Source organism: Acipenser ruthenus, chromosome 4 (genome assembly GCF_902713425.1).
Source record: "Acipenser ruthenus chromosome 4, fAciRut3.2 maternal haplotype, whole genome shotgun sequence".
Lineage (NCBI taxonomy): Eukaryota > Metazoa > Chordata > Actinopteri > Acipenseriformes > Acipenseridae > Acipenser > Acipenser ruthenus.
Genome location: NC_081192.1, coordinates 65,830,033 through 65,852,306, shown reverse-complemented (window position 1 = coordinate 65,852,306; position 22,274 = coordinate 65,830,033). Strand labels below are relative to the sequence as shown.

General features: G+C 36.3%; 1 protein-coding gene, 1 long non-coding RNA gene and 1 other non-coding gene across 3 annotated transcripts; 2 read left to right on the top strand and 1 right to left on the bottom strand.

Annotated features, from left to right (window-relative positions):
• The first annotated feature begins 389 nt into the window (after positions 1–389).
• uba5 (ubiquitin-like modifier activating enzyme 5) lies at positions 390–11,585 on the top strand. The gene is made up of 12 exons (XM_033999312.3): positions 390–722; positions 1,452–1,497; positions 1,583–1,672; positions 2,277–2,386; positions 3,581–3,667; positions 5,488–5,572; positions 5,953–6,057; positions 8,971–9,098; positions 9,224–9,359; positions 9,952–10,030; positions 10,124–10,230; positions 10,468–11,585. Exons 1-12 carry the CDS (start codon positions 550–552, stop codon positions 10,549–10,551), a joined length of 1,230 nt encoding a protein of 409 aa, XP_033855203.1. The 5' UTR covers positions 390–549; the 3' UTR covers positions 10,552–11,585.
• Positions 11,586–11,592: 7 nt separating this feature from the next.
• LOC117399880 (uncharacterized) lies at positions 11,593–16,552 on the bottom strand. Its single transcript, XR_009328507.1, has 8 exons — positions 16,506–16,552; positions 14,969–15,044; positions 14,326–14,422; positions 13,085–14,028; positions 12,806–12,935; positions 12,586–12,701; positions 12,307–12,469; positions 11,593–11,796 (listed from the first exon to the last, which is right to left on the bottom strand). It is a non-coding gene; the product is annotated as an uncharacterized LOC117399880 (long non-coding RNA).
• Positions 16,553–21,934: 5,382 nt separating this feature from the next.
• trnaf-gaa (transfer RNA phenylalanine (anticodon GAA)) lies at positions 21,935–22,007 on the top strand. The gene has a single exon. It is a non-coding gene; the product is annotated as a tRNA-Phe (tRNA).
• Positions 22,008–22,274: the final 267 nt, after the last annotated feature.

Genomic DNA, 22,274 nt, shown 5'->3' with positions numbered 1-22,274 from the left:
GATATTTGAAGTTAAACATACACACGGAATAAAAACAAATATATACAATATCAACACATCAGTGTTAATAATATTGTAGAAATGCACAAAATAAAATAAAAAAAACGTTCATCTTTTGTCATGACCCAGTAAGTTCTAAAAGATAAAAATGGAAATAAAAAGGCAAAGTTAAATGTATAAAATAAATTGTTACATTTTTTTTCTTGTTCATCAATTGCTGGATAGTTATATTTAAAAACGTTCATCTTTTGTCATGACCCAGTAAGTTCTAAAAGATAAAAATGGAAATAAAAAGGCAAAGTTAAATGTATAAAATAAATTGTTACATTTTTTTTCTTGTTCATCAATTGCTGGATAGTTATATTTAAATTTAGGGTAGGAACTTTTTTTTTTCCAAAGCTTGAGGTTTTGTTGTTGAGAGGACTGTAGAGGCAGCGAGCCCATGCGGCCGGTTATTGTTAGTGCAGACGTGTCGATAGCTTACTGCTTAGGCTTTGTGGCAAGAGGGATACACATACAGTAGTAATAATAATAATTATAATAATAAACATGTCTACTGTGGAGGAGCTGAAGTTAAGAGTGAGGGAATTAGAAAACGAGCTGCTTAAGTGTAAACAGAGTCGCAGCGTGGAAGAAGATGTCGGCGCCGGTGACAACCAGACACCTCACAGACCCAAGATTGAGAAAATGAGTGCAGAGGTGGTGGACACCAATCCCTACAGGTAAGAAAGATAAAGCGTTAGACATTGTTAGTGCTCAGAGGGCCCAATTCACACACCTTAATGTGTGGACCGGTATCTTTACGCATTATTTCAATTACAGTTAATCATGACTCACTGCGTATTCGGAAGCAGTAGACCACAATAACACTTTACTGGTGTACTGTTTAAATATTTAGAATTAACTCTTAAACGTGGCCTAAATGCATTTTAAATCTGTATTTAAATCTGTTTCTTTATGTGCATTCCCAGCAGTATTCCTTGTAGTTGGTTACCTTCGATTACAGAATGTGTTTGAAAATGTAGGTTATTTATACATCCATATTCAATAACACAGTTTCAATTATACAAGAAAAAAAGATGAAAACCTCAGTTGTATACGATGACTCCATACAAACCCAGTGACAGCAGCCGTATGGTTGTGGTACGGCTCAGATGAGTCATCATGTCAGTAAATAATGATGCAGTGATGGCTGGTCACAGAAAAAAAGTAAAATTAACTCCCCCGCATCCCATCCTATGAATGTCTTTGGCCAGGGATCTCCAAAAAACAAACAAACAAACAAAAACTCCACAAGAATGGGTTTTTGTCAGATGCTACCACGGTTTTTGGAAGTTGTTCATGTAGGCTACAATACAAAACAAAGAATGAAACATACATGTAAACCTCTTTCACAGGTGTTTTATCTAGTAAAGAATACAAAAAATAATAAGATCCGTTTTGTTTTTTAGCCGGCTAATGGCGTTGAAACGAATGGGAATTGTACAGGATTATGAGGTAATGGCACGTTTTATGCATGCAAGCTACTGTATAAGAATTTATTTTTTGGATTTGTTAAATTCAGATGTATTTATTTTAACAGAAAATTCGTACATTTGCTGTGGCAGTCGTTGGTGTTGGAGGGGTTGGAAGTGTAACTGCAGAAATGCTGACAAGATGTGGCATTGGTAAGGTAATGAACCTTTCTGATTTTGTAATTTGTAAATTGTTTTAAATGAGAATAAATAGCTTGTAGCTTTTTCTCATGATTGGATTTCCAGTCTTTGCCTAGCAGTAAAAATATGTAAATAAGGTTGTCATTGCAGTGAATGATAGTTTACTTATAGCTTGCCAAATGTGAGAAAAATAAGACTTAGTTGACACAAAAGTATTGTTCATTACATGTGTGTAATTATTGTGATTTATATTTCTTAAAAATAAACATGTCTTTCCTCTGTTCTGCCTGTTACATTAAAACTTAAAATGCTAGCTGTGTCTCAAATAGGTATCTGCCTACAGTGATTGGAAATATTGGATTTAAACACTGGGTACACATGTAAATACGTGGTTAATAGTTAATACCACACCAGTTATTGCCAATTGATTAAATGTAGCTGCAGTGTCACAGATTTAACTTAAAGTAACATGCCAGAAATGTAGTTGTAGGTATGCAAGAGAAGATGACCACTTAGTTTAGGAGGATGTATGTCATTTAAGTTTTAATGATATCCTAGGTAGTAGGTAGAGAACAGGACATAGTGCCAGTGGTAATTAGATTTTGTGTTCCCCCATTTAAGCTGCTGCTGTTTGACTATGATAAGGTGGAGCTGGCAAACATGAACAGGCTTTTCTTCCAGCCACACCAGGCTGGGATGAGCAAAGTTGAGGCAGCAGAGCATACTCTCAGGTAAAGTGCTTTGGTAGTGGATCCTTTCCTGCATATATGGGTTTATATGGCCTACTATCATGTAGCATGCTAAACAGCAAGCCTATTAAACATTACAGTCAGCACTCAGATATCTGTTACCCAGATACATGTCAATCACATTTTACCGGCGTTGTATTAAGAATAAAATCAATCCCCATTATATATATGTAACAAATTAATGCACTTACCTGTCACACCTGATTTCTGACTCTGTCACCAGTTTTCTGATACAAAACCCATCTCTTCAATGTTACAGTGTACTTGTTTATCCGTTACAGCCCCCGGTTTTTTTTGTGTTTATTTTTGGGGCTTTTTCCTCGCATGCCAAATCAGTCTGTCTTCATTGTGGAGTTACACAGTGCTTCCTCCAATTTCACATGACGAAAATGCAGAAAAAATAAAGCGAACGAGGTAATGTCTTTAGTTGCTTTTGTGCATTTTCATTTGCAAGTGAACTGTGACATTAGGGCCTTTTTGAGCACTATATTCTGCAATTTTGAATACTGACTTTGGATACTGGTTATTTTTTTTAATCTTTTGCAAAATTGCATTGCCTTTTACATTTTATGCTGTTCTGTGCCCGTAACATTTTGATTTAATTTTGCTGTTGGATTGTTAATGGGGAATTTCACATACTGCTACAATACGTACTGGATTTAAAAGTATGTACTGTATTACAGTCCACGTGTGGTCTCTTTTGGCAAGTGATATTTTCAGAATCACATCGTTCTGAATTAAAATACTACTTCTGTTGAAAATATAGTACAGTACCAACAAAACCAACTACAGTACATCTAAATGGAGGCCTACTTATTTTAAAACGCAGTCCTTTCAACTATGTATTTCTGACATTGTATCTTTTTTTGTGTTCCCTGAAAAAACAGACAAGAGTTGGAACGGACCAAAATGAAATAATCAGATATGCACCACACACGTTTAACAGTTATTGAAGTCAACATTTTATAGGGTCGGATATGAGTGCTGACTGTAGTATAAAAATATGATGGCATGTAGCTCCACTTTGTTTCAGCAGTTATGTTTAAAACTCTTTAAACATTACAAATTTGACAGTGTGAGTATAATAGGAATTAAGAGGTTCTTGATCTATGACATATACAGTTCTGTATACTATTTAAGGCACTTGCCTATATTAATGACTTCACATTTTATTAGGAACATTAATCCTGATGTGAAGTTTGAAAGGCACAACTACAACATTACAACAGTGGACAATTTTACGCATTTCATGGATCGAATCAGGTGAGTTTTCTGATGTAATACTACTATGAATAATGATGTATAACATCAGGGGTGTGTAATTCATGTCGCCCGACACCCGGGACCTACACAAACATTTTAAAAACTCTTTACATCCCACCCCTATCACTTCTGATTGGCTAGCTGTGGAAAAAGCTGATCTTTCTGTTGGTTACAAAGAAACCCAGAAGTGTCTGCCAAGAGAGTCTCTGGCAAGGTATACTAATCTTATAAACTTAAGGTATTATTTACGCTTTTTGTAAATGTCTTTATACATTAACCTAATATTTAAATGCAGCAATCTAGTAAACTTTTGTATCTTGAAGAATTTAATGAACCCATCAAGCTACAAGGCTAGATCCGCCCTTGTTAATCAGTAATTGATTGATTGTGTTCACAGTTAAATAAAACCAAAAATCCTACAAGTTATATTCTGCTTTTTTGTGTGATGGGGAGGGGGCAAGTAGATTTTTAAGAAGGACAAGTAGATTTTTCTAGTATTTTGTCCCTTGGACAAGAAGTTTTTTTCAAAAATTGCACATCCCTGTAACATAGTGATACAGTATTAATGGTAAATCAGTGCATTTCAATACATTTGTGTACTCAAATGAAAAGGTTGTAGTCAGACTTTCCACCTTGCTCTCTCACAGGCAATATATCTATAAACTGTATTGGAGGGAGACCTAAAAACAATGTAATTGAATGGCCCATGTTGAACTAATATGTCATTGAATGGCCCATATTAAACTTCCTAATTTCTATACAGTAGAACTCCAAACAACCGCACAGCAGACAACCACATATCCAATCAACTGCAAGGTTCTCTCATGGTTTTCTTTCTCTATGGCAACCACTCGTTGCACGGTTTTACCATTCTCACAACAACATGAAAAGTGTACATAAAGCAATGGAGTCAAGTGCAAGAGAAAACTAATGGTTATTTCTGTTGATACAAAGCTAAATATAATACAAAATCTTAAAGGGAGAACAAGTAACAAAACTGTCCCATTAATACAATGTGAGCATCCTCACGATCTACAGCAACAAGAAATCGAAGAATAAGCTGTGTGCATTTTACAGGGACGCAGACAACGGTGGACCATCCAAAATCAAGATAATTTGGGGATACTTGTTTACATTCATTTACTTGCACAGAAAAGTCATTCTTTCTAATGACAAAGATACTGTGGTAAACTACTGTACAGTAAATTCTGTAAGATCTTTTTTTGTTATGAAGAGTGTTTGCATTGGTTTACATGCAAAGGACACAAAACACAATACTTTTGTCTAATGATTTTCTGTCATTGAACGTTATACTTTATTAAAACACTGCTCTTTCATTCGCTGCTCTTTGTTTTCTCACTCGTGATGAACTTAGTGGCGCAAGTCATGCCTGTGTTTTATAATGAACTATCCTTGCACGGCGATCATGATATATTTACTGCACAGGGTTCGGTCCCAATTACTGCGGTTATGCAGAGTTCTACTGTATTACATTTTTGAAATAATGTCTATAATCCCTCATGGTAAGATAATTTCTGGCCTATTCGTATATCTATTTCAGGGTCCTAATTAAAAAAATAAATAAATAAAAAAAAAAGTTTGTACCCTTATGTGCTGATCATGTGTCTGTGTGTGTGTGTCACACTACATGGTGAACACAATAATTGACTTGATCTTCACCAAACTTATCATACATTCCAGCCTCCTAAGATATTTTTAGGAGGCTATAATAAACTTGATTTCATCCAAATATATTTAACTTTTTCGATAATGTGCGATTGATATACTGTATTTTTATTATGTCATGTTTTTCTCTTTAGTAATGGGGGGCTGGAAGAAGGGAAACCTGTTGACCTTGTTTTGAGCTGTGTGGACAACTTTGAAGCTCGTATGGCAATCAACACTGTAAGTGCTGTATTGCATTGCATTTCCATAAACAAGGCTGAAATTAAGATAATTTAATAAAAAATCTAGACATGAATTAGAGCATTTTAAAATTACGTCATGCAAAGTATACTAAATGAACCACAATACAGGATGGATTTTCTCATGTACCATTATGTAAATCTCTGGTGACACTGCTTCTGACTGCTCGGAGCAGTTATTTTGCAGAATATTGCTTCACAATCTGTTTATTTTGGAGTGGGTGATCCTAATATAGTAAATGATCGGTGTATTGCAATTTCTAACCATTGAAATGGAGATATTTGAGAGCAAGATGTCTTGTACCATTTTCATGTCCTGGTGATGCAGAAATCATCAGTGGTCAATTTGATCCTTTTCAGGCATGTAATGAAATTGGTCAGATATGGATGGAATCTGGCGTCAGTGAAAATGCTGTTTCGGGACACATTCAACTCATCATTCCTGGGGAGACCGCCTGTTTTGCAGTATGTTATAAAACATTTTATTTGTACAACATTGTTTATTTGTTTGAATGGTTTTGCAAATGTGCTAATTTCAGGCAAACCGGTTTTGATAGATTTATTGAAATATCGTGTCCAACATCCACCATTTCAAGTAGTGCTTGTAGGTTGAAACAAAAAGCATTGCCTATATGAAAAAGGTATCCAGAAAGTGGTCCAGGTAAACTGCGTACCTGCTGTGTTTACGCATTAAAAAAATCAGAAATACACAATAAATTAAAATGTAATGCGTAAAAATACTCAGCAGTTTTGCTGCACAGCTTGTCTGCCTCCCCTCCAGACGCCCCTAAAACTTCCACTAACAACTACGTTTCCCAGAATACAATGTCTTCAGTTTCTAGGAAACTGTACACAAGAAAAAACAACCCAACAAACATTATCCAATCTCTGGCTGGCCTTGTTGTCTTTGCAGCCAATCACAGTAAGAATAAGAAAAATTTGAAGCTATACAGGTTGAAGCGTAAACACCCCAGTCCAGCTACAAATCCAACTGGAACCATCGTCAGAGATAACTGCTAAAAAAAGGTGCCTATAATATTAAGCAACACTGTTTTATAACTTATTAATGCATTTCCTTATTTTATTTATATGTGTGGCATTACATTGAAGTTTTAACATGTTCACTGAGTTTAAAATAGAAGTAACGTAATTATTTTGGAGTCAGTGTGATACCTTGCGCTGAGCTGATAAAGAACCTTGCAGAACACATGCGTGGTTGAACCGTAGTTCAAAGTAACATTGCAGTTAAAATGGAAGGCTACCCCATTACCATTACAGATTGTACAGTATTTATCGAGATTACTTCAAGGTAGTGTTGCATTTTACCCCCTGAAAATACATTTTACTCTGTTAAAATTAGAGGGTAAATTACTCCCAGACCCAAAACCTTATCTGGAGTGCTGACAGCAGGTGAACGGATAATTAATTTACAAAAGTATAAAAAGCTTTATGAGAATTAACTATTGGCAATTGAAACTACGATTGCTCTGATCATTCTGCTTACAGGTTAGCCTTGCATAGCTGTTTTTTCTGCACAACATGTATTTAAATGTGAACTGTTGGATATACAGTTGCAGACAAAAGTATTAGCACCCTATGCTTATTATACCATAATTCAAGGTAACAGATTAAGGACAAGCATTTAGTAAACTTGAACCACTTTTTAACAAAACAAAAAAGAAAAATACACAATTTGTCATAATTTAACAAATAAACAGAATTATTGACTTTGCCTTTTAGCCACACCAAAGTCTTTATCAAAGGTTTTTGTAACATGCATGTCTTCTTTACTGCCTTTGATACTAGTGATACAAATGACTTCTGTGCAAGCAACCAAAATGGGTAAATGAGGATGAAAACTGTATTAATTGAAGAATATATGTATAACTTAATTCAAAATCAAAGTTGGCATTTTATCTATCAGTCAAGGTAGTTCAGTGTATTGTTGAGGTGTCATTGGAAAGAGTTAAATGGCAAGGCACTTTGACCTCATATCTAAGGATGTATTTATTTAACTGTAAAGAATAAAAAAGGCTTATTTCACGGTCTAAAGAGGTATTCAAGATATTTCACGATTAAACGTATGTATTAAAGCAGACAAAATAGTTTCACATTCAAAATTGATAATTTTCTCTAGATTATTATATAACAAATGTTCCTAAATATTTAAATGCTTATCTGGAAAACACTAAATGCAAAATTGTTTAATATTTTGATTTATGTCCACCTTTTAAAGACATTCTATTTTCACCATCAGTGAATTATCAAACAAAATTAAAACACAAATAAATGTAAAAATAACAAGACACATGAAATGGCCCTTGTACTGGACAGAGTGATCTTTAGCAGAAATATTTCCAATCTTTGAGCAGCTTGTGTCTTTTTCGTTGAAGACATTTTAAAGAAATCGTGCAGCTCTATGCAATGTGTTCAGTCATTTCCCAGAAGAAAACTAAACTGGCTGTCAAGTTCCTAAATGCAGTGTAACAGGTAGAGTCAATAAGACAAACATTTGCTGTATTTATTTTTAAGTGATAAATACATGTATATTTACCTATTTTCAGAAGTGAGAATTTTTTATTTTTTTTTATAAATTTAGTCGTTGCCAATTATTTTTATTATTTTCTCCCAATTTGGAATGGCCAAGTATTTTATTATGCTCAGCTACCACCCCTGCGCTGACTCGGGAGGACGAAGACGAACACACGCTGTCCTCCGAAGCGTGTGCCGTCAGCCGACCGCTTTTTTTCACACTGCGGACTCGCCATGCAGCCACCCAAGAGCTACAGCGTCGGAGGACAACGCAGTTCTCGGGCAGCTTACAGGCAAGCCCGCAAGCGCCCGGCCAGACTACAGGGGTCGCTGGTGCGCGGTGAGCCGAGGACACTCTGGCCGACCTAACCCTCCCTCCCCCTGGGCAACGCTCGGCCAATTGAGGGCCGCCCCCTGGGAGCTCCCGTCCTCGGTCGGCAAAGAGAAGTGAGAATTTTCACAGTAAAGGGTGCATTTCACGGAAATCGTGAAATCTGTGGTAACTGTGAAAAAAATACAGGCTAAAGGCCTCTACACACTGGACGTGTAATGAATGTGAATGTGTAGTACGACAGATCGCACCACTACAAAAAAATAAAACACGAGTCTGGTGTAATACAGATTCATATTTAAAATTACACTTTAGCCGCAAACCCACTTAAGTGTTCTTTTTTACTGTATAGAAATAATTTAACTTTTTTTTTATTGAACTCATACTTGTACTAACAGTAAGAAAACTGCACTAATCTGACCCTATACCTTTATAATAGTCCTACTTTAAAGTGCTGTACATTGAATATTTTGGAAGTGTCTGTACAGTGAATTGGATTACCTAATTTCTTACAGTGTGCTCCTCCTCTTGTGGTGGCTTCCAACATAGATGAGAAGACCTTGAAACGAGACGGAGTTTGTGCTGCCAGCTTGCCTACCACCATGGGAGTAGTTGCAGGAATCCTAGTTCAAAATGTTCTCAAGTAAGTGAATTAATGTATTCTCCCCTCACTTACGCTGGCCTGGCCAGATAAGGTATTTAGGGGGAAACGTTACTTTATATTGTTGTCATTTCCATTGCAAATAATGATTTCATTGGCTTATACAGGTATCTTTTAGGTTTTGGTACAGTGAGTTATTATTTGGGTTACAATGCAATGCAGGATTTCTTCCCCACAATGGTCATGAAACCCAACACCCAGTGTGATGACAGGCACTGCAGAAAACAGCAAGAGGAATACAAAGTAAGCAGTCTGTATTTTTGGTTTCACCATTTGTATTTTTATTTTATGTAGGATATCATGGCTAAAGATTAATTTGTATGTTTACAGTACTAACTTCTATTCAGCTGGTTTCATTCCCCAGATTAGCACTAACCTTGAACTACATAAAATTACTTGAATAGATGGATGAATGCTAATCAGAGTATGTGAAACCAGATATCTATTTGGGATTTTTGTATTAAGGCTAATCATTTGATAAATGTATTGAAAGTAGATTGTTGTATACCTTGAACTTATACCTGATGTTAAAAGCAGGTAAATCTAATAACCTTGTATTGAAGCAATATAAACATTACTTGGACAGCATTGACTTAAGAACTTAATAAATGATTTTAATAAGGTATGGATGCATTAAAGCAACCTAGGGCACAACTTAAAGAACATTAGAGGATTAGGAGAAATGTGATTTCATTAACCATGTAAAAGTGTGTGTAGTAATTGCGAAAAGAAAAAAAATGGCATTACCCCCCCCCCGAATATATGACAATGAATCCTAGGCTCTTAGAAAATGTATTTTTAAAAAGGAATGCTACTCCATTGTATTCACTCATAGAATAAAGAGGCTGCACGACCAAAACAGGAGGTGGTGGTGGCAGAAGAGGAGCAAGTGGTTCATGAAGACAATGATTGGGGTAAAATATTTTGCAGAATAATTCAAATATCTGGTAAATGTATGCAATTTACAAAACAAAATGGTTAAATGTGAGACTCATTTTGTTGAACAGGCATTGAGCTGGTTTCGGAGGTCACAGATGAGGAATTAAAAGCTGCTTCAGGTCCTGTGCCGGACTTACCGGAAGGGATCACTGTGGCGTACACTATTCCAGAAAAGGTCTGTATATGTCAGTATTGGTTGACTTTTAGGTCAATATGCCTGAAGTTTAGCTACAGCTGTTATATAAAAACCTATTATATACTCTATGAAAAAGCCTGTCCACTCTAGAGAAAAGTTATGTACCGTATTAACTGTATCAAGCTAGTGATGCATTTGAGAGAATATTCAGAAACGTAAGTTTTAGTGCTGTGACTTCTAGAGTTTTAATGAATATCTATCTGCTCTTTATTGTAGGTGGAAGCAGCTTGTGGTGGTGAAACGGTTCCAGAGTCGGAGCAAAGTCTGGAAGAACTTATGGCACAGATGAGAAAAATGTAGACATTCAAATGAAGAAAATTAATTAGGTCTTAAAGCAGCTGCAGTTTTTATTCTTAACAAATACTGTATAAGTAACGCTTACTTAAAAGGCATTCTGTTTTTTTTCTATGTACAGTATAACCTCAGAGTTACGAACACCTTGGGAATGGAGGCTGTTTGTAAGTCTGAAATGTCTGTAACTCTGAAAATCAGTTTTCAATAGTTTTAATAAATGTGTATACCTGCTATCTACACCCTCAATCTGAAGAATAATACAAGGATACAGTACAGTAATGCAATACTCTTATTGCTATGGTTCTAAAGTTTTTATACATGGAAATAAATGTAAGTTAACATTTAAATTATAACTGTAGCAAAAACACCAATTTAAACGTCCAGGAAAACGTGGGTTAATATAGTGCTTTTTTTTTTAAACAAAAATGCAATACTTGCTTTGAAATCTGCCTCACCTTTGTCTGGATATATTTGTTGGTACAGTAATTTTGCCTTCATGACCAGCACGCCATTTAGGAGTGCCTATCTGGTAGCATTGCATGCATGGCTGAGTGATTTGCATATTTCTGGCTAAAAGTGGGGTGTTCGGTAAGTTTGTTCGTAACTGAGGTTTTACTGTATTTAAATGTGGTCATACATTGTAATGTATATACTATCAGAAGTTTGGCCAGGGAATAATTATACAGACAAAATTGGTAGTACATAGTATGGAAGTTGCTGAAGACACATGATTTATTTCCCCCTTGCCAGCAAGGTAGAAATAATAAAAAAATCTGACTTAAAATGTAAAGAAAACAGAGTTCAGTGCATACTGACTTTTAAAAGCTATTATGTAAATCAGTCACCTTTCTGCAAATTAATTATCTGTTACAAATGTTCCACAAAAAAAAAAAAACATTAAACATTTCAGCATTATGTATAGTATGTAAAGGGTTGGGTTGAGTAACTAAAATATTTAAATAAAACTAAATATGTTGTATTTGAGACAAAATATATCCCAGTGATTTATATTTAATAAATCCCCAAGAGCATTTAAAACATTTTAAAAGACCAGAGTCTTGTTTTCTTTGTTGTTTATCTGTGAAAATATACAATGAGTTCTCACACAATATACAAAATAAATACACTGAAGAGCAACCAGGTAGGTTATAACTGTTAACCGTGCTTTGATAGCACTTTGTGTGACGCAAGGTGCCAATCTTACCATCCTGTTTGCCGTGGTCTTCTGTGGCTACTTCCCACATGTCTAAGCTGAAAAAGACATGGAAGAATCGCTAATGAAACTGATTAATTTCTTACAAGGTTTAAAGGATACAATTCTGCAATATGTAGCATAGCACACAACTTGATTAATGTACCGTATTATGCAAATGTCATCTCTGATGTGTAAAGTTGCATCTCCCTGTCGTCAGTTTCAGTCACAATGGGCAAGTTATTTGATTAATCAAATAATAAAGTAAACTATAGGAGCCCTTTAGCTAGTTTTGAGAAAATAAGAAATAGTTTAGTAATGACGAATGCATTTATTGAAACAGAGGTCTTTGGTGAGTATCTTAGAGCCTTTGCTAAATGTGACATAGTTTTGTGTAAATCAACACTGTTCTTAACAAAACATTTACAAATTATTAAGATTGGTCATGTGCATCCAGTGAGCTACAGAATATTTTCAGCTCTGTAGTTTAAGAAAAACAGTCTTTCAGCGATAGTAGAAACACACTAAGGATTATATGGTGTATGGTGTGTTACTGTAATTCAGGTCACCTGTGTCCAATGTCTTTATGTGCATTGGGGTGAAGCGCATTTAGGCTGATGGTGTCTCCACTTGAGTGTCTAGAAGGAGCTTTTCCACAAACCAGCGACCACTCTTTAATTTCCATGGCTCTTTTATACAGTTCAGCAGCTTTTTTAAAATCGCCCTTCGTAACTAAAACAGACGGTTACATTATCAGGATTAATAAATATACAGTATACAGTATTCTGCAAAATGTTAACATTTTAATTTAAAATCTACAGTTTTAGATAATAAAGATGCAGAAATACCTGTATAGTGCTCCCCCTTCATAAGAACACCCTTTATACTACGTAACCAGTTATAAGATGGCATGGTTGTGGCTCCCATTTGCCACATAATGCCATTTCACCTAGCAGTTTCATTCCTGTAAGGTGGAACACAAATAGCACTATATTGTAACTGTGGCTCTCAACTACATTGTTATAAAAGGGGGATATGTGTATTTTGCACCTTCCCAGCACCACTCACCTCAACGCAGTTAGATTCTTGAGCGTAGATTCTTGAGCGTCTCTCCCACTCTGGGATGACTGCGACCCAGGCTGTCCTCATAGACCTTCAGAGCTCACTCATACAGGGGCAGAGCTTCTTGATGCTTTTTCTGAACAACATATTAAAAGCATAGGTAGATAAAATAGTAATTTTTAATTATTTTATTCATAGTTTAAATCCACTACTTTTAAAATGGTATGTTTTTAGACCACTTTTACCAAATACCAGATAATGTGGCAAAATGTAGCTACAACTTACCACCTGACAGTATAATACAGCCAGGTATACTAAAGCTGTGGCCACACTTGGGTGTTGAGGCCCAAAAGACTTCTGCTGAATTTCATCTGCCAGTTTATACAGAGGAACAGCCTTGTCCAGTTTCCCTGAAAGAAAATATTATAGTGAAAAATCACAACAATAATATTTACATAAATACATAAATTACAAATTATCATATCAGATAGAATGGTTTGTAAAAATTAATGGGAATGTGAAAAAGAGGTGTGTCATTGAAATGTTCAAAGGTTTAAAATAATGTGGCAATTCATAAATTTATTTTACTGTACATTACCACTGTACATTGCCCCTTTCACACTGGCATGCTCTACTCGGTGTCAAGCAGGTTGGCTACGCAATTTCACACTGAGAAACAGAAGCAAATACACAAGCGCATAGCAGTGCCTCATAAGAAGCTTGTACAGACATTCTTATGCGAAAACTATGAATCTTGGGAATCAAAGAATACCTATGTGTACTAAGTATGAAGCCAGTACACAAAGCATTAGGTCTAAATTACACAGGAATGGATGGACAGGCTAAAAGATTTATCAATATATCCCCAGATTCTGGGACCCTCATCAGTTTTCTAGATATATGTAAAAATATAAATGTAACGTACAGTATATTCCCTTGATTCTGTCCCCTGACATCCTTTATATGCCCTCACTCACAGCTGCCTCACCCTCCTCTTGTAGAGCACTGCAAGTTGTTTTATGGTGTACATTAGGGAGGAGTGATCAGACAAGAGCGCTCTTCTCCTGATGTCGAGGGCACTCTCGTACAGCTCCTCTGCCTTCTCATTCTCTTTCTTCTTGTTGTAAATAGCTGCCAGGTTATTCAGAGACTGAGCGCTGTCCGGGTGAACCGGCCTAAGCACTCACTGCCTCATCTCCAGGGACCGGGTCAGAAACATTTAGGCAGTTCTAGATAAACAGAGTGCTTTTTTGACAACTGGTACTGTAGACATTTTATTGAATGTAGCATTATGATTACATTTTCAGAAACCACTATTTACCTCTTTCAACACAGCACTACAAAATTATCCCTAGATATGATTTATTTTATGTAACTGAGGAATTAATTTGACCAATGATGAAAGGTAAAATTGCCACCCAAAAAATCAAGTTGTGGCTTATTCTGACATTTTATAAGTTGATAAAAACCAACCCCTTTTTTGCGAATGAGTTAAATAAACAAGCCCTGTAAATAAGCTCACTCACTCAGAGTTGTTCTGCAAGTAGTAGAGAACTCCAAGCTCATTTAGTGTTTTGGCGTTGTCAACAGTGTCATTGCCATTGTGAGTTGCAGGGCACGGTGCTGCAGGAGAGTGAAAATATACTGTGAGGAAAAGAGCCTGCAGTCACTTTAACAGTGTAACCAAGAACTGCTGTCTACATCCTGCAGCGGGTAAAAGTGACTTTTCACTTGTACTCTCTGAAACATTTCACTGAACATGTACAGTATATTAACCAGAGAGCAATCAAAAGGCTTTTGTAAGCAATGTTGAAATCGTTAAATTACTATTTCTACTTAGCGAAACCAGCACAATTCTTGTACTTATACATATCTTACGATATACTTCCACAGAAAAAGGAATTGCTGTAATCTATGTTTCTTATGGTGTTTGTGGATTTAAATTGAGGGATTATTTATTTTAATAATTTGTACCAGCAAGAAAATCAGGCAAGTTGCCATTTGAAATATTTGAGTCACAGATTTACCATTCGTTTGAACTTTGGAGAACGGGCAACATTTATACCCTATTCAAACTTTCAAATCATTACCGTGTGGGTGGTAACCAGTGGCATGCAGCTAAATGTCCCATATTAAAATTAAAAAATATTTTTAATCTCCTGATTTTACCATGTTTCTCTTCTGACATACAGACTTGTGTCTTATTTTTAAGGACCTTTTTCTCAATCTCTCAGCTTGTTTATACCTAGGAAAAAAAAAAGATATGTCTATAATATTTTGTGTAGTATACTGAGCATCAAAAGAAACTTATCACTTAAAAGAGACCTGCAGTAACAGATGCTGTGCGATTAGCAGTGCGAAAACGATCATTGAAGATGCTGCATAATGATCTGTTGTGACTCTTGGTCTCCCAGTTTGTGGCCTGTCATTCAGTGCGTTTACATGACAAAGCGTTTTCAGAAAACTGAATCAGAAAAACGATTTTCTTAAAACGTCACTTTTCTGTGTTTACATGATTAACGATAGAAAGTCTAATTAGAATTCAATTGTATACATGAATTGAAGTTTTCGGAAAACGCAGGATATTTTCGCATGCAAAGTACTGTAGTACCCTACGATTTGAACAGACCGGCCATTTTTTCTGCAATAGAACAGAGACCAATCCAATAACAAGTGCTTTATCGAAGTGTCAGGTCTTAAATTCAAAGATTACTATCCTATACCTCTTTTCAGATTGCCCACAATGTGCAGTCAGTCTTTCCAACAGCTCATCCTGTTCTGTATTACCAGTTTCTTTTGCAGACATTATTTTAAATGATCACGTAATTTTAAAGCTGGAAAACACGTGCTTCAGTATGGGCTATTTAAAAAAATACATACGGACAAATATTACTTGATCCCTAACATTATTATGTATTTATTTATTAACAGATGCCCTTATCCAGGGCGACTTACAGTCGTAAACAAAAATACATTTCAAGAATCACAGTACAAGTATTAATACAATTAAGAGCAATATAAAATACAATGACTTCGGTTCTAGGAAGTACAATATGACAAAATACGATTCAATAACGGAGCAAATGGATCCATGCAGACTGACTTCTTATTGGAACATAACTTTTGATATCGGAATTAATTAGTTCTGAAAAATATGGGAATTGTTATGCTCATGTAAACGCACTGATTGACAGAGTGTCTGGTATACCGTCTCGCCAGGTTGCACGCACGCACGCACGCACGCACGCACGGGCCAATCGCTCAGACCTTAGGTCCCGCCCAAGCAGCTGACTGGCAGAACCAAACACAAATCACTGCAGCCAACACAAACCCCTACAGCTGCACCGTGCATGTGACACCCCAGGCAGCGCGCCACCACTGCCTAGACACAAAATGTGCTTCCACTCACAGACTCATGCAGGGTGACACACAGACGGCGGGAAACACAGGACAGCACACACGTACTCAATACACGAAAACTAACACTCCCGCTACCCCCCTCTCCCCATCGTCCAGTCCCAAGCAGTCCCAATTTTCAGTCTCTTTTGACCCGGCCCAACAAAAGGAAGAACGTCTTGCCCCAACATAATGAGAATTGCATAATACAGTATAGACTAATATCTGTTAGAAAACAAATTGTAAAAGTTGGGGGCAGAGCGATTGACCACTACCCCCGTAAACGCTAGTTATATATATAGTAACGAACCTTGCTTTCCACAGGTAGGAGTTTCTCATAGGCAATGGTGGTGCCGGTGTCATGGCAAATTTTGCCCCCCTGCCAAATTTGTCCCCCCCTGAGTCATGTGACATGTCAGCGTTCTGTTGCTATGCGCGTCACTGCTTTTGCTCCACAGATCTTGACACTGACAGTTGGCGCCGTCATACAATTGTAATCAAATCATTTCTCTTTTTACAATACAAATTTGTAATACTGTGTTTTCCCCCCTCAGAAAACTACATTTATCAATCGATATGGATCACTTGAGAGCGGTATATCGCTACCTCAGCACAGGTGAGTATCCTGAAAAAGCCACCAAAGAAGAGAAGAGGGGTATCAGAAAGAAAGCCAGTACATTCGTTTTGAAAGGTAAAAATAAATAAATAAATATCGAAAATTAATATTAATACATTATAAGTTATTGAAGCCGTCCTGTATTTTTGAAGATGTGCATAGACATTTAAATAAATGATAAACGTGTGTGTGTGTGTGTGTGTGTAATATATATATATATATATATATATATAATATGAAAGAAAAGGTTTAAAAGATTAAAACATCTCTCTAACTAATAGCAGAAATGTGAGTACCAGAAAACAGAATTTGTATTAAAGAATATATATATATATATATATATATATATATATATATATATATATATATATATATATATATATATATACACAGACGTGCTCAAATTTGTTGGTACCCCTCCACAAAAAACGAAGAATGCACAATTTTCTCTGAAATAACTTGAAACTGACAAAAGTAATTGGCATCCACCATTGTTTATTCCATATTTAATAGAAATCAGACTTTGCTTTTGATTTTTTATTCAACATAATATTGTAAATAATAAAACAAATGAAAATGGCATGGACAAAAATGATGGGACCGCTAACCTAATATTTTGTTGCACAACCTTTAGAGGCAATCACTGCAATCAAACTATTTCTGTAGCTCTCAATGAGACTTCTGCACCTCTTAACAGGTAGTTTGGCCCACTCTTCCTGAGCAAACTGCTCCAGCTGTCTCAGGTTTGATGGGTGCCTTCTCCAGGCTGCAAGTTTCAGCTCTTTCCATAGATGTTCGATAGGATTCAGATCAGGACTCATAGAAGGCCACTTCAGAATAGTCCAATGTTTTGTTCTTATCCATTCTTGGGTGCTTTTAGCTGTGTGTTTTGGGTTATTATCCTGTTGGAGGACACATGACCTGCGACTGAGACAGAGCTTTCTGACACTGGGCAGTACGTTTCGCTCCAGAATGCCTTGATAGTCTTGAGATTTCATTGTGCCCTGCACAGATTCAAGGCACCCTGTGCCAGGCGCAGCAAAGCAGCCCCAAAACATAACCGAGCCTCCTCCATGTTTCACTGTAGGTATGGTGTTCTTTACTTTGAAAGCTTCATTTTTTCGTCTGTGAACATAGAGCTGATGTGACTTGCCAAAAAGCTCCAGTTTTGACTCATCTGTCCAGAAGGATTGTGGCTTGTCAATATGCATTTTAGCAAATTCCAGTCTGGCAAATTCCAGTCTAGGTACCTGTATGTCCCTGAGAAGAATGGAGAGTGTCTCCGTAGGGTTGTGACTGATGAAGAGGAGAAGACTGCCATTCTCAATGAAGTTCACGCAGGACACTTTGGGATCAAGAGAATGATGGGGAAAATCAATCAACGATTTTACTGGAAAGGGATTGTTTCTCCATGGTACATGATCGGTGAGTATTACATCATTAAACTTTTATAGTGAGGTCAGACAAAGAATGGAAGAACATACGTAATTTAAATGTAGTCTGTAGTATGTAGAAAACTAAGAGCTTAGTCTGGTAACAAACTTTCTTGATAGCCAGTTAAACAGATTGTAAGCACGTGCTCACAAAACATCATTTGAACCTTGGAAGCATCCAGAACATTGTGCTGGGACAAAACATGTGGCTGGATGATGAGGTGATGGACCACAGCCAGGCTCTGCTACGTAGACAGTACCCACAGGTTGGAGGTTTGTATGCTGTCACCAGCCTGACACAGCTGACTTCCTTCAGCTCACCGGCTCAGGGATTTGTACAGATTCTTAATGTGTCTGGCAATCACTGGGTCACGGTAAGTAACATAGGCTGTGAGGAAGGTACTTTAAATGTGTATGACTCTTTGGGAATTAATAATAACCATGATTTCCGTTCCCAGGTCATATCACTGCTGCAGTACAGTGGAAAGACAGTTCGGATCGTGTGGCCACATGTACAGCAGCAGCAGGGATGTAGTGACTGTGGACTGTTTACCATCGCAAACAGCCTCACACTCTGCATGGGTGGAGATCCAGGTAAGTTATGTTATGATCAAAAGCAAATGCGTGATCATCTTTTTTTTTTGTTTTGTAGCTGGATCTCTTACTCCTTTCCCGAGCTGTGAGAGAACTCCCCTCCCAGAGGTACATTTCTGTGATGTGGAGGTCTACTGCACATGCAGGAGACCATACAGGATTGGACTCGAGCTGATGGTGAAATGCAGGAGGTGTGGCGAATGGTTCCATGGCCAGTGTGAAGATCTACAGCCAGATGACCTCATAAGTATGGAGGAGTATATGTGCTCCATTTGCAGAGTTACACACACGGGTAAGTATGGTAAGTAAAGGTGAAACAGATTTATTATTTTGTTTTTTACTATATGTTTTTTTGAACATTTTATACTAAGCATTCCAGCTTAGTATATTATACTAACACTAAAATTTGGTAATGCCTGTCATAATTTATAGCTATTTACATATGTACAGTAGGGCATTGTTAATAAGGCTCATTGTCTTCAGTGTTTATTTTTCATGAGCACACAAACTACTTATTTTGAAGACTTTTTTTTTTTTCAGGAGACCTTGATTCTGTATTGAGACGTTTTTATTTGGAGAAATATTGCAGATGCTTTTGCACTTTCATTTTTAATTGGTATGGTAGTCTTAGTTTCTGAGCTACTGAATTATTGCCTGACTTGAGTATTTCCGGGGCAGAGATATCCAAAGTAAACTGGATGTCAGTTCTTACACCCACCTTGTTTAATGTAGTTATTGTGAACCAGCTGGGGGAGGGGTTGATTCACTGTATTCAAGTGAGATTGTGCCAAATAAGGTGGGTGTAACATGATATAAAAGTACAGTAAATGTAATTCTGAAGTAATAAACAACTTCACATTTTACATGTAATGCTTCAATTTCAACGTGGTGAGTGGGCTTTTTACCAAAGCTGACCTACAGTATAGCTTGTTTTTTTTTTTTTTTCACCACTGCTTACGCATTAAGTCCTGGATAGCACTTTTACAATGGAAATATGCAACCTGATCATGTACTGATCATGTTTTATTGTGAAGAATACAGAAAATAAAGTTTGTTACATTTTTCAACATGTTGTGCCTTTTTTTGTGAATGTCTTTCTGGTTCTGACTACTACAACTGATACACAACTCACTAAATTTTATTGAGTTCAGATTTCTGCTCGCCATGCAGTGCTCTGTTAAGGGTTCACCAGCACTAAGACTGGACAACTCGGATCTAGATTGACTTCTACTCTAGCATTTACACAAATCTGACATCCTCTATGCTTCATTAGTTAAGAGCCTGAATTATACACACTAAAGTCAGGGACAATATGTAGTGGTTAACAATCACATTGCTTCTAGTTCCAAATTTGTACTTTTGAGTGTTGGAAGTTATGGAAGAAACATTCTTATTTTATAGCATATGATAGAATTTGGCTTCATACATATTTAACAAATGCATATACAGTATTACTGATAACAAAGGAACAACAACCAATCTGCAGACCTGCTTTGAGAAATGACAGGCTCCATTCCAGGATGATGCCAATGATCTGACAAACACTGTAGGAAGTGGCAACACATACAATGAGGGTGTATTACTTCATTTTTTTATTACAAGTTATATGGTTAAACTAAGAGAAATTTTTTGCAGATTTAGTGCAAGACCATGCATGAATAATGCTAAAGATTAAACATTTTGACCTGTTAATTCCTTTAATTTTTGACATTCCCTAAATATTTCTCACAATATACACTGAAGCTACTGTATAACCTATATTAATCATACTGCCTTATTGGAGTAAATAACAATATTTGTTGATCACAAACTTATTGGCACATTTTCAATTAAAGTCTGTAAGTTAAGGTTAGTCTTAATTGAGTTAGTCACTATTAATCAATTAGAAACCACTACATATCAATTTAGCAATATTATAAAAAAAAAAAAAAAAAAAACATTAGCTGTAAAACACGCACAGAAACTGAAGCAAAATAGTTTGTGCACTTAACACAGCATGGTCAAAACAAAGGAGTTGGATCTAGATGTGAGAAAAGCACTTGTTACAGTAACTACTACAGCAGAAGGGGAATCGATAAAGAGCGTTGTGGATAAAAAAAAAATCGTAATACAAAAATCCACAATAATCAAGAAGTATTTGAAGACTACTTCAACTGAAACGATGGAAAGAAGTGGACGTCCCAGGAAAATTACGACTATAGCATAAAGAATTGTTCGAGCAGCTCGCAAAAATCCAAGGATTTAAAGAAACATCTGGTATAGCAGTGCATGAAATAACTATACAGTCATCTAAACACAAAAGTCTTATACGCGACCTTAATGGTAACCACATTTGACAACAATTCAAATAAAAAAATAAAAAGCGTCTTGAATGATCTTTAGTTAAGGGTGTCAATAATTTTGTCTGCAACTGTATGTAATCATGACAACTCCCTGATTGTGATCCATAAGTATAGCAAGACTAAACATCAACATGACTACCCACAAATATGTGTAGAAATTATTACCAGACTATACTTCTAACTTATTGTTTGTTATAAACATTTTGTTTATTTGAAAAGTTACAATTTTAATATAACGTTTGCGTTACAGTTGTGATCATTTAAGCTGTTCTACTTTATTATTATTTATTAGCATATATGTAATTAAACAATATTTAATGTATTTTATATTTACTGTAAAAGCTCTTATGTAATCACGTGAAAAGCAATCAAATAAAATACAACCATTTTTATGATACAAAAAACATTGATAAATATAAAAAAATAAATATAATACGACTAAATGCCAATAAAAAAGCAAACGTAACTTTCAGTAAGTAAAATGCCGAGATGTTTTACCCTATCCTCTTTTCGCATGGCGAAACTTAATCGTCACGTGACTCGTACGCTAATATGTCACATGACTCAGGGGGGGACAAATTTGGCAGGGGGGCCAAATTTGCCATGACACCGGCACCTCCCGCTCTGAAGCATAGCGCCGATACCGCTGTACAAGACCCAGTTCCCTTGCAAGGAGCATGTATCATGCACGCTACACATTTTTGTCATGTTGTGTCTGACAGACTAAATGCGTATTTCCGTTATGAAGGGTGTAGCCGAAATAGCTCAGTTGGGAGAGCGTTAGACTGAAGATCTAAAGGTCCCTGGTTCGATCCCGGGTTTCGGCAGATTTTTTTTTTTTTATTTTTTTTTTATATATATTATTATTTCATACGATAAAAAAATAATTTGGCTTTCACACAAAATGGTGTTAATTGTAATACTAGAGCTAAGTACGGGTTACCAAACATTGCAACATGCTGCAAAAACAGACACTGGTTTGCTACTGTTGATACAGATAAATCCGCTCCCCAAACAACGTTAGTCCATATGTACTGGTATTTGAAATATAGCGATTTCGTTTTGTTTATTAACTAATATATATATATATATAT

What these genes read in the sequence shown, in the direction of transcription:
- uba5 (XM_033999312.3), top strand. Translation starts at nt 550, where the DNA reads ATGTCTACTGTGGAGGAGCTGAAGTTAAGAGTGAGGGAATTAGAAAAC. An exon ending in CTCGTATGGCAATCAACACT is followed by an intron (nt 5,573 to 5,952) that starts GTAAGTGCTGTA and finishes GATCCTTTTCAG; the next exon opens with GCATGTAATGAAATTGGTCA. An exon ending in CGTACACTATTCCAGAAAAG is followed by an intron (nt 10,231 to 10,467) that starts GTCTGTATATGT and finishes TCTTTATTGTAG; the next exon opens with GTGGAAGCAGCTTGTGGTGG.